At 52.2% G+C, this 12313-nt stretch overlaps 2 protein-coding genes across 2 annotated transcripts in view; both read left to right on the top strand.

Annotated features, from left to right (window-relative positions):
• Positions 1-4256: 4256 nt before the first annotated feature.
• Positions 4257-5464, top strand: NCLIV_001040 (putative der1-like family domain-containing protein,conserved; the record flags this gene model as incomplete). Its single annotated transcript, XM_003879596.1, has 3 exons — positions 4257-4659; positions 4868-5095; positions 5211-5464. The coding sequence occupies 3 exons, from the start codon at positions 4257-4259 to the stop codon at positions 5462-5464; spliced, it is 885 nt and encodes a 294-aa protein (XP_003879645.1).
• Positions 5465-9259: 3795 nt separating this feature from the next.
• Positions 9260-12313, top strand: part of NCLIV_001030 (hypothetical protein) — a gene marked incomplete at both ends in the record, with an annotated part of 8506 nt that continues 5452 nt past the window's right edge. The window contains 5 exons of the mRNA XM_003879595.1: positions 9260-9383; positions 9843-9905; positions 10456-10539; positions 11380-11502; positions 11928-12030. Of these exons, the coding sequence (XP_003879644.1) occupies positions 9260-9383; positions 9843-9905; positions 10456-10539; positions 11380-11502; positions 11928-12030 (497 nt within the window). The remainder of the gene's footprint in view (positions 9384-9842; positions 9906-10455; positions 10540-11379; positions 11503-11927; positions 12031-12313) is intronic.

Here is a 12313-nt window from a genome sequence, read left to right as displayed (position 1 = left end):
CTGACCAGCAACGCGCGATTGTCTCTGGTAACGGCCCACTCTCGTGGCGAGCTGCACGTTTTGAAAAAAGTTCGTCTGGGAGGAAACGCCCCTACACGTGCAACATAAACCAAAAACTGTTCCAGGGGTGTTCAAAAGTGTGCGAAGAGGAAGCAGCACTGCCGGCGTTCTTTGTCTCGGTCAGAACGGTAACGAGTATGTAACATTCTTGCGCAAACACCCCAGAGCGTGAGGGCAGCGCCGGAGTACGCTGTCGCACCGGAAATCGGCTCTTTGTTGTGGGAGCAAAACCCATGTAGGGACCCGAGCAAAGCACCAAAGGCCTCCACGTTTTCACACCCAATGGAAAAAGAACTGCTCTGGCTGAAGAAGTGCACACATGCGCAAGGAAGCATCGATGAGAAAAGCACGAGACAGAAGACCATGCGGCCCCGCACCTGAAATGGCAGGACACGGTAGCGCATGGCGAGACAGAGTCACAAACCTGTGCCTTGTTTTCCTCATCCCCGGGTTTCCACGGGTGTATCAAACGTAGCAGCAAAATAGGCAAAAGGATCCCTTTTTGTAAACGAAGAGAAACACGAACAGTTCCCCCAGTGCGCGCGTGCGAGCTCTGTCCGCGACGGTGTTGCGTGTGTGCACACGCCTAGGATTCGAGCACGCTCGATTTGTTTAGCGCTGATGTTTCGAAACGGAATTGAAGCGAACGAAACACATGTGGGGCAGTGCTTACGCAGGAACGTGTAAATATGCATGAGAAGAGACAAAACGCTGGTATTTTAGAGTATATGAGGGGTAAGAACGTGAAAACATGCATGAACAAGGACAAAACGCTGGTATTTTAGGGTATATGGGCAGTAAGAACGTGAAAATATATATGAGCAGCGACAACACGCCGGTATTTTAGAGTATATGACAAGCAATAATGACACCGTACAGGCTGGTGGAAACGAAAGAGACGCAAAACATAGCGGCACACCGCTGCTGTACTGCTCCGCTAGTTTCACGGAGACAGAATAATCTGGCACTGCTTCTACTGTTCCATTTACACTTGCCTTTCTTGCGCCAAGATCCCGCGTAACTGATGTTGGGGCTTGCAACGAAAAGTGTAAGTTTGACACACTTACACACACCCATTCGGCCTTCGATGATTGCGCCGCTGGCCAATGATTTACACAGAACGTCGCGGTGCATCATTTCGCAAATTGTAGTGGGGTACTGCGCTGCTGGAGATGTCAACGGAGAAATGTGGCCTCGCGTCAGAACTTGGCAGGGCCAGTCCTGGTACGTGTGGCTTTCTGGCGACGAACCGACGACAGCAACACGGGGAGTAGGACGTCGGAAGATAAATGAGGCTCAGAACCGAATTGGTACAGAACGGGTTCAGTGTTCGTGTAAACGGGACTGCTTCCCCAGGAAAGACCCTCTTTGCTTTACAACGGGTTCGTGGGATGCGAACACCGTGTGTACGCGTATAATGCATCAGTGAGCAGAGAAACGTCGACGTGTGAATCTTTCGCAGACACTTGGAAGAGTGACGGTGAGCTGTCCCAGGAGCAGCCTATGCGTAAGCCGTAAAGACTAAACTCAGCTCTAGAGGTATGGGGCAGTAGGGGGCAGTCGACTTCCTTTTGCGTGTTGTCGAGCTTGCCCCCATGCCAAGGCGTCAGGAGTCGTGGGTTTACCATCCACCGAGCTACTCTTGATGCCCTTTGCTGAATTTGATCACTGGCGCACTTCACGGGGTATTTTTGCTTATTGCTTCTGCTGATTTGAATGGCGTAGCTGGTGATACAGGTCAAGCTGCGTAAGGATCGCTTCACCCTCCAGAGATCCTCCGGAGACCCTGGCTTTGTTTAGGCGCGAAAAACGGACGGTGCTTTCTGCCACCACCGCAGCAGGTTCGATGGCGAAACAGGAACTCCTTGCAAACCGAGGTCGAATCGCTAACAACATATGACGCTGAACCGTTCATGATAGTTTCAGCGATTTGCTTCTAGCCATTTTCTTTACGGCAATGCCTAGTTTTCCCCAATAAGAGACATGTAAGAGGGAAGTGCAGTGGGGAACAGATCAACCTGTCGTAAGTCCTCTCACTTTACCGTTGTGGCACATGTGCTTGGCACAGAACAAGTATGATCACTGCTTTCAGTGTTTCACTCGCCTTCACGCCTTTTAATTGATTATGCTGACTTTAGTCCCCATAAACTACAATTCTGCTTAAACTGAGGAGTCAAGTAGGTACAAACCGTACAAGGATTAATATGCCCATCTGTGCATCTAGGTTGGTACTCGGTTATATATGTAGACGCGCACGACTGGTTTGTTTACTGCTTCATTTTCGGACTTCAGCAAACTGTAGATGTGTCTGCTGTACCGGAGCAGCTCCCCCATGCCTAGCCCGGAGCTGATAGCCGCTGCACCTTCTCCGACATGCCAACCGTGTGGGTTCACACGAACTGCTCCTGTCCTTTTGGATTCACAGCACATCGGTAAGCTTCTGGTACTTCCCGTTAGGGTAACAAAACTGCGACATTCAAGAAGTGATGCCGAGTGCCAGGGGCATTATCTTTGGTGATATAAACTTGTGCATCTGTGCATATCTATAATTGCCTGTGTAGACATGAGGAGGGCTTCTCAACAAATCAGGCGGTCCCAGAACATTGCCTCGTCGCGAAATGTTGGACTCGCTTCAGCCTCCGGCAGATCGACGCTACACCTAGAACCGCCGCACTCGCTTTTTTTGGTATGTTGAATAGTAGTAGTTGTCAGCGAACTGGTCGTCTTCCTGATACACGCTAGCAGTTCCCCCTTCTGCATCAGCGGATTTACTAAATATCATCGTACTGGGGTGCGACTATACCTGAACACCGGATGTTCCTTACGAAACCTGAACACCACACACTTTTTGCAGCTGCTTACAGACGGGACTTCAAGGACCAGAGGTCCTCGACTGGCGGACGAAGAGGCTGCAGTCTAGGGGTCCGTTTATACTACGAGCTACGGAAGAGAACGTTTCACGGTGGTGCACCTGGGAGGGAGTCTTCGTGCGGAGAGCGGCCGCAGGTACGCCCTAGCAAGACTCACAGTCGAATGAAGAGTCAGTGCCAAGGTTTCGTTGTAAACATACTGGTCCGTGACAAAGTCAGCGTAGCCGTCTGACAGATAATTTCTCTTCGGGTGCTCCGCTTGCTGTCTGCAACGCCGGCAAGGCCTAGTTGCTAGACCCAGTCTGCTTTGCAGAGCAGACTCACCTCGGAAGAGGCTCCGTTTCTGCGTGATGCTCCTCATCTAGATCCCTGCAACACTGGTGAACATTCCACGTTTCGAGCTGACCTGCTATTTGTAGCTACTTACTGGGGTTCGTACTGTTCGGCTTCGATATAGTCTTCGGTCTGAGCGGTACACCCTATGAAAAGCAGACACAGAAGAAAAAGGGTTTTCCACAGATGTGCCCCCATGACCGGAACCGTGAATTGCTTCATGATCACGTTTTACTTGCACTCTGGGGACAACGAAGAAGCTCCCATGTGTCGCACGAGGCAACTTGCGGAGAAAAAAACGTCGCGCATGCAGAAACCATAAACGGTGTGCCACACGATGCGCGGTGTTCGTACACTCGGCAAGTTACTTGGCCGTGGCGAGCGCCGAGAGTTCCGTCGAAATCCGCTCGTGATGTGGAAGAAAATCCAAGGGAAGCATTTTTTAACGTTGAGGGAAGCTTTTGTTTTCCTCTTCCTGGGCAATACTTATATTGTGCTTCGTTCGTACACACTCGCTGACACCGACCTGTCTCGTCTTCTACATCAGACGGTGTTAACGTGCACGAATTCGTGTGACGTTTACTAACGAGCAGAGAAGAACCTGACCGTGTTGTGGCCTTCATTTGTTGCCGGAATGCTTTCCTTCCAGGACAACGTGACTGGAATTTTCTTTCTTGGAGCATATGAGCTGCGTGGCGAACACCCGTGAGGAGTCGCTGCCTCGCCAACTTTGGGAGCCTACCGCAGGGCTGCATGCTGTTCTCCGTACCAGTGTCTTGGTCCAGACACAACCGTTTCTTTCGACTTAGGAGCTTCCCGTTTCCCTTGCCCTTGCAGAAGCACAGAAAGATTGTTGAGTGTTGAAGGTGACGCAGCGTGGAATTCGGGAATAGCTCCGTGCGACGGCAAAACGTGTGGAATGCCCTCCACTTTGACCCTTCCATCAAGTACAGCGACTGGCGTCGCCGGTTCCTTTCTCCGTTGGTCACCACTATGGACCCGCTCCCCCACGGAGTGGGCAGTGGCGGTGGCTATCCGTCGAATGGCCCTGAAGCGTGGTTCTACTCCCTCCCTCCGGTGACCCGTGCGGTCACGTGCATCACGTTCGCTTGCACTCTGCTGTCGTCTATTGAGTTGATGCCCGCTCGTCTGTTAATTTTGGACTGGGAGTTGGTTTCTCAGAAGCTTCAGGTCTGGAGGCTGCTCACGAACGTCTTATACATTGGCAGGTTCTCTCTAGGTTGGGTTCTCCATATGTACATGTGGACCCAAGTTAGTTCCGATCTCGAGAACAATGCCGTGTTCGTTCAAGCTAGCAAAGGGGCGTACCTTTACTTCATCGTACTCCAGACCCTCTGTCTAGACTTCATCTCTCTGCTCTTCTTTTGGCCCACGGGTAAGTACGCATCTTTTCACATGTGGGTTCGTACCCGATGTAGCCTGATGATGCGGGGGTTCTGTGTTGACAGTAAAGTGCGGCGGACCACCGGCTTCACATGCGCTCGGGTTCTCTGCCCTTGCAGATGTAACCTTGTTCAATACAGGTCCCGCGTTGGACCGTTTGAAGTGATTTTGGTGCGCTTGCATCATTGCTTTGTTTACAGGCCTTCACTTGCTGGGTGGCTCTCTCCTGTTCGCTGTTCTCTACTACTGGAGCCGCCGCGAGTCGTACACTCCAGTGTCTATTTATTTTCTGACTGTCCAGGGCCACCAGCTGCCTTTCGTTCTGCTCCTTCTGCATCTTTTGATGGGAAAGGATCTCTGGTCTGACGCCATCGGCCTTCTCTCCGGCCACATTTACTACTTCTTTAGGGAGATTTTACCAGCTCAAGGTGAGTCGCGTAAGGCTGCCCAGGCAATTCCGACCAGGGTGCTTCCACGGAGACTAGCCTCCGTGACATCTCGAGACCTTTTTTTGTTTGACTTCTATCTTCGTGTGCTCCACAGGCGGCGCAGACTTACTGAGTTACACCCCCAAAATTTTCGACCGGCTGGCAGAAAGGCTTTCGAACCGTCCGGAAATCGGCAGAAGACCAACCAGCCGAACCGGAGTAGTCTCAGGCGGTTCGGGTGGAGGCGGGCCAGGTGGCCCTGGCGGCAACAGCTGGGGAGGTTCTGTCAGGCCGCGACCTGCTGCAGGCGGTGGATCCTCGGGAACCCAAGCATTTACGGGGCGTGGCTATCGAATAGGGTCAGACTAGACCACTGTACATAATTCTCTGCCTGAATTGCGTCCTGTAGGGGGCAAACTTCAAAGGACAGGGGCTGTGGGTGGAAGTTGTCGGGGCATCCGGACCCCGAGCGTTCTATCAATGCTGGATAGGCGGCCCTGGATGTACTTGATTCGCGAGATACTGTAATGCCTCGCTTTTTTGCTGAGCTCTTTGCCATCAAGCCAGACCAAGTCTACAAAACACTGGGAACATTCGACAGCAGGGAGTGTCGTGGTCGACGGGGTCCACAGTGGATATCGCTTTTCTGTTTTACCTCGTACTGTCGTTACGTACTTCGTTCTACGACAGCGCTTCCTCATCGAACACTCCCCTTGTATCCAACATCATGTGTAAACCATGGCTTCATAGAAACATTAAAGACCACCTCAGACACACAATGGGCCATTCCATGCCCGAACTCGCCGAGAATGTAAAAGCACACTTACCACTCGTTCCAGTCCTACTGCATCCTGATTGCTGTTCTGTTCTACAGTTTCGTGTAGTTTTCTTAGTCCTACTGAGCATCTGAACACTTCTGCATTTCACCCAACATTCGTGCTGATCTGCGGAAGCGAACCTCACAGAGTTCAGGGCTCCTTTGTGGGGCAGTGGTGGCAGCGTTCAAGACCGAGCAGCCCCAGTTAGTAAGGTTTATACCAGCGGGCGTTTCCGGCAGGCGCGTGACGCTCACTGACTCAAAACAGACTCCTGAAAGGGGATAGGGCGCTGCGCACATGCATTTCCAACAGCCCTAGATCATGAACCGTTCCGGGTCCTCGTCGAGCACGGATGTCGAAAACCATGTAGCAAAACGAGTGGTTTCACTAGAAGAGTGAGTGAGACTAAGCTCTGACGGCTGTGAGAAATCCAACTGAGAAAGCCATATAGAGAATCGCGAATTCCGTGGTCACCGATTTTCGAGATAGCTGAACGGCCCAGTTGTGGACGAGAGAGCAAACAAGATGGAACAAGACTGAAACGTTCACGTTTTTATCCTAGAGAATATTATAAATTACTAGGTGTAGACCAACTGAGTCCACGTGCAGCGTAGCAATACTCAGAGGAATACTACTCGTTTCACAAGTGCCTCCCAGTCTGCAGCAGGACGGATACGTCGGGGTCTTCGTACCAAAAAATTCAGAGTGGCTTCGCTCAGGCCCTTAGTTTTTTTGACATCGCGCTGCCTCAGGGAGGGCTGACACGAGACGTCGGATTCTTTCCTCTGAACAGCGACAGTGAAAGTGCTAGAACCACGCTCAGTCAATCGAAAGATACCGAACTTCTTCCCGGAAAAGACTCTGTGCCCGCATATCTGGCAGTGATCGATGCTCAGCTTTTCCCGCTATATCCTTGGGGAACCTGGGGATTTTTTCGGGAAGCGCGTGCCACAAAGACGCAGCAGCGGAGAGAGAACGGGCGAAGAAAAACCGATTGAGACAGACGTTCAGAGAGAATTGGACGACAGGATAACCGAATTGGAGTGAAAGAAGAAGCGGCAGAGAAGAAGAAGCGGACGAGGCGGAAAACGAGGCAGCAGAAACAAGACAGAAGAGAATCACTGCTGAGAGGATTTCGAGGGAAGAAGCTCGTAACTTTGACCTGTGTTCCTCTTCGTCCCCTCCTCTTTGACTTCCTCCCTTGAGAACACTCTCGGCTGATTTGCCGCCCCAGACAAAACGTTTGCGCGCAGAGAAACAGCCGAACATAACGAAAGCACGATGTTTGACAGCTTCCTGTGGCACACATGCAGAGAACATGACCTCTCCTATCTGTTGCCTTCGGAATCTGCGAAACTGGAGGCTTACCTCCAGCTTCTCATGTTTCCTACTGGATGCAGCTCTGCGCTGAAGGCACATCCGCTTTTTCGCTTTGTCCAACCGCAGGTGTGTAGAACAGTTCTCCGCACTGACGTTCTCTCATGCGGAGGATTCGTGCGAACGAACGGCACCACTGCGAGACAACCCTTGCCTTTCGTCTTCTCCCTCCATGCATTCGCTTGCCTGTTTTGAGAGGCCGATTTGGGATGAAAGGCGGGGCATGTCTTGGTGAAACTCTAAAAACGTTCACTTCGTTCCAGTGCTGGCTGCATTGCATGCCATCGCCGTTTGCCTAGCTGTCTTCTTTCACACCTTTGTGATCTGGTTCAGGGCCGTCGAATTCATCGATTCGCCGCCTCCTTTGGCTCCAAAAGAGACATTTTAGAAAGGCTCCCCTCCCTTTTTGGTTTCCAGTTGCGTGAAAAGGCGACTTGAAACGTGTGCGTGATATGCGTACCGCTTTCCTCTTTTCGAAATCGCGAGCGAACACGGAGGCACGCGGACTCGGCGCTTCGCCGTTTGGGGTTGCTCGAAAACCGCTTTGCGCACACGAAACAAGTCAGACCTGAAACGGTAATTCACTGACTTGTAAAATAGCTCTGATGCTCCGCGTTTCGCACTTTGTGCATGAGTAGCCTTTCGCCAATCTTTTCTGTCTCTCGGGGTTGACGTGCCTGCCACTGCTTTCCAGGACAACCTTGCACGATGCGTTTTTTCGCATCTGCTAATCGGCTCCCGTTGCAAAGTCACGAGAGTTCTCGGGGGAAAGGTGTACCCTGTTTCCATTCATTGCTCTCCGCCCTCCCCGATTCGTTTTCTTCATGTTTTTCTCCCGACCTTGCAGCGGCTCCGCGCGAGTAGGCTGCCTCTCGGTCGCGCCCGTCTACCTCTCCGACGTTTCCTTTCCTTTCGTCGCTTCTGTCGCCCATTTGCGACTGCCGACAGAAACTGGAGGTCTTTTTGCTCTTTTCTCGCCGCCAAGCCTCGCTGCCCCGGTGACAGCGCGCTCTCCGCATAGAGGTACCAGCCGCTTGCAACACCGTGTGGCTTCCAGCGAAAGTTGACTCTGTTCAGAGAAGAACGCGTCGCCGATTCTCCAGTTTCGCGGGTTCGGCTTTTGGGACTGCGGCGGATCTCTCTCTTGCGCTTCCTGAGCATGGGTTTTCCTCGGTGGACTTGAGAGTGACCTTTCCCTTCTCTCACACCGCGGGTAGCTGCGTCCGAGACCGAGAGAAACAGTCGGCTTTCTCATTCGAGTTCCAGCGGGGAAAAACCGCACTGCACTTGGGAAGCGCCGTGGATCAAGGATGTGAGCTCGTTCTCTCCTTTCCTCGCCGATATTGCAAGTGTGTAGCCTTTCCTGGGGCCGGAGACGGAAAGCGCGTGCCTTGCCTCCTCTTCGCTTTTGCCTCTCCTAGCGGCTCAAGACTGTGCCGTCCGTTCAAATCTCATTCGACCAAAAAAGCTCCCCGGACACCGCGCCGGCTTTCGGTTTTCACCGACCGAGAGGGAACACAGATTCTTTAGCGTTCGGGAGGCGGCTTGGAAGCACGATTCTTTGGGAAAGCCATCTTCCTCACAAAGACAGAAGGAACTACTCCTCCTCGCTCTCCCTAGCGTCTTTCCCCCTTGATCTTCCTGTTTTCATTTCTCGTGCATCTTTCCTCTCTGGGTTTCCGGAGCGGTCTCTGCCAAATTGCGTGGGAGAAGAGAGGACGACGGGGAGACAGAGTCTTTTCCTGCCTTCGCGTGGTTCCTCCTCTGGTTCTCGGAAAGCCCGCGCCGTTCGACGTGCGGAGACAGAGGACCAGCGCCGAGGCTTCCGGCCTTGTTTTTCTGCTCCTGTCCAGATTTTCGCGCAGAAGTACACCGACGCGTGCACAGAGGACCAGGAAGCAGAGCAGAGAGAGCGAAAGACCGCCGACTCCTCTCAAGTCTCCGTCCTCTTTTGTTCAAAAAAGTCGACATGGCGAGCCCAGCTAGCCAGGCAGACTCGCCCTCACCGGGCTTCGCAGGCCGCCCTGCAGGATCGCAGCTGAACTGGGGGCTCTACGAGCAGTTTCTCTTGATCGACGTGAACCCCACAGAAGGTAGGCACGAGACAGTCGCGGGAGACTGCCAACCTTTGTACCGCTTATTCCGTGTCTTTTTCTCTCTCTCCTTTCTTCTGCATCCCTTCGTTCTTTCTCCTTTCTTTCTGCTGTCTTTCTCCTCGCGTCCTTTCTCTCTCTGTCTCTCGCCTTCTGTCTCTCTCCCCCGTTTCTCCGATCCACGTTTTTGTCTCCTCTCTCTGGCCTTGTCATCTCCCCTCTGAACAGCGGCGATCTCTGCGTTGACTCTCGACGCGAAACTACGCAGTTCGGGATCCTCTCCATGCTCTGCACTGCCTGCGGAGAGCCCGAGGGTTTCCTTGGTCGACGACGTTTGTTCGCTTCCTGCTGCGAACGGATTGGCGGAAGAACGCGGGAGTTTCTCTCAGGTTTCCCCGTCTCTCTGCGCCTGTCCGGCTTTCCAGAAACTGCAACACGCTCGCGAGTTTGTCCTGACAGAGAGACTCTACCGGGACCCAGATTTGGCAAACGGAGATAAAGAAAAGTGGAAACCGATTGTTGGTAAGATCCTCAAGTCGTTTTGAAGAGTCTTCGCTTGTCTCTCTTCGTCCCACTCTCCTGTGGCCGTTCGCCTCATGGTCCCTCGGGCGTTCTATATCTCGACAGTTTTCGAAATCTTTGATCCGCACACGTTTCTCCTTCTCTCACAGTCGTCTCCTTTCCTGGTTTTCTTCTCCCTCGCCTCTCTCTCTCGTTTTTGCTGCTCCATCGCGGCCAGTCATCTGTGCTCTCACGCACTGCCCCAGTTCCTTTCCCTGTTTCTTCCCCTTTTCTTTCTCTCTCTCCAGTTCTTCTCTCTCTCCGTCGTCGCATTCGGCGCGCATGCCCTCCTCTCTTCCCCTTTCGTCCCTACTCTCCCTGTCGGTTTTGCTCCACGCGTCTCTCTCCAACTCTGTTTTCTTCTTTTCCTCTTTGTGCTTGCTTTCTGGGTGTTCGCCGCGTCCGTCTTTCCAGCCTGTCCCCCCTCTTTTAGATCCTTCTGCCTCGGCGTATCTCTCCACAGCCTTTGTGGCTTCCATTTGCGCCTCTCTCCCGCCCGTTCCCCCCTCAGGGTTCTTCGGCAACCTCTACGCCATTAGCAGCAGCTTCTTGCTTCCCTCCTGCCCACGCAGTCCCCTCGCTTCTTCGCAACTAGGTAACTCGCATGCGCACGCGGTTTCTAAACGTGAAAATCGCCGCGACTCGCCCTCTCCTGCGCTCTCACACGAAGCGTCTTTCTCCCCGTTTTCCCTCTCCAACGACGGGCCTTCCTCGTCAGCGGTGTCTCCGCGAGAAGACGGCTCGGCTCTGCCCAGGAAAAAAACCGTGACTCCCGTTGACACTTTAAAGGAAAAAACAGACGTTAACCTGCAGAAACTGAGGAACTTCTACGCGACAATTCAAACCGCGGCAAGAGCTGCAGCAAGTAAGAAAAAAAATCTCGTTCTACGCCGTTCTACACCACGGTCGCCGACGATCTACATGCCAGTGCTCGTCCATCGCTCTATCTCTGCAGTCAATTTGTCTATGCTTTCCTCGATCGTCTGTGCATTTATCGATCCATTTCTCTATCTATCTATACTTATATTTCCCTACCTCTCTCTGTATATTTGTCTATATCTGTCGAAACATTTCTGTGTATTCATTTGCATACGTGTGTGTACTAAAACATACCAACGAGCACACATACGAGAGCGTCGATTTCCTTTGAGGCGTCAAGACAAACTGTAAACGCACATGCACGTTGACTTTCTTCGTAGATTCGCATATAAGTTGTATATACTACTGCTATATACTTCTATATCTGTACGTGGATATGTAGAAGGGCATGCACATGCATCAGAAGAAAGTGTAGCACTAGGGCGCGTGTGGCTGTTCTCGCTGTCTCGTGTCTGTGTCCCATTCTGTCGGTTTGAGCGTCTCCTTCTTGGAGTTTCGCCCTGTCTTTTTTCTCGCGCTTTTCGCATTGTCCACCTTCTCTGTGGTGCCCATGCAGGCCAGGGATATGACCCGCTGCCGGAGATTCTGGAGAAGATCCGCGACTTCTGTGACAATCTGCAGAACCAGGTGGAGTCGCTCATCTACCCTTCTCAGCTGCGCTTTGTCCTCGTTCTCCTCGGTGAGGCACTCTTGTCCTTCGAGGCACAAAAGACGAGACGTGTCTTGCTCCTCCTGGGGGTATGACCTACCTGTGTCCGTGCACTCATGAATTGGCATACATACATTCTTACAAATATATATATATATATATTTATATTTATATTTGTCTCCATCTCTCTATCCCTGTCTGTATCTCTCTCTGGCTCCTTTTCTCTATCCATGCCTGTATCTCTGTGTCTGTCTCTGTCTATCGCGATCTCTGTATTTGCGCCTGTGTCTGGGGGTGTATGCGGACGCATTGGTCGGGCACCGTACGCTCATCGTCTCTCTGTGCGAGCATTTTTCGGTCCTGGCACTTCTCTGCAGTTCGTGGCTGCATCTGCCTCGGGTGTCTCTGAGCGCTGTCTGTGTTGGCCGCGTATTTCCTTTTTTTGCTGCGCACAGAGTGTCCCTTCTATGAAGAAGACGGCGACTTGATAGCTCTCGTCGAACTCGTGCGCACTGTCAGCCTGCTGAAAGACGAAGCGAAGCAAATTCTCGTCAACTGGTACGCGACGCTCTACCGCTGGCCGCGCAAGTGCAGACGCACTTTCGACTGTTGCTATCTGGCGGTCTATCCGTAGAGAGAACAACTGTACAAAACACACGTATTGTGGAGATCTCCGTCAACAGTCACGTGCAGCTGTAACGATCTTTTCTAGTTCTCTCTGCGGCGGTCTACCCCCGTACGTCGGTGCGATTCTTCGATGGTACTCTTCCAACGATCACTCTGTTACACATGTCGATTTGTACACACTGACGTATCCATTCATATATATATATATATATAT

The sequence above is a fragment of the Neospora caninum genome, chromosome Ia, assembly GCF_000208865.1.
Source record: "Neospora caninum Liverpool complete genome, chromosome Ia".
Taxonomy (NCBI): domain Eukaryota; phylum Apicomplexa; class Conoidasida; order Eucoccidiorida; family Sarcocystidae; genus Neospora; species Neospora caninum.
The sequence above is the reverse complement of the archived record's forward strand: the minus strand, read 5'-3'. Positions and strand labels throughout refer to the sequence as shown.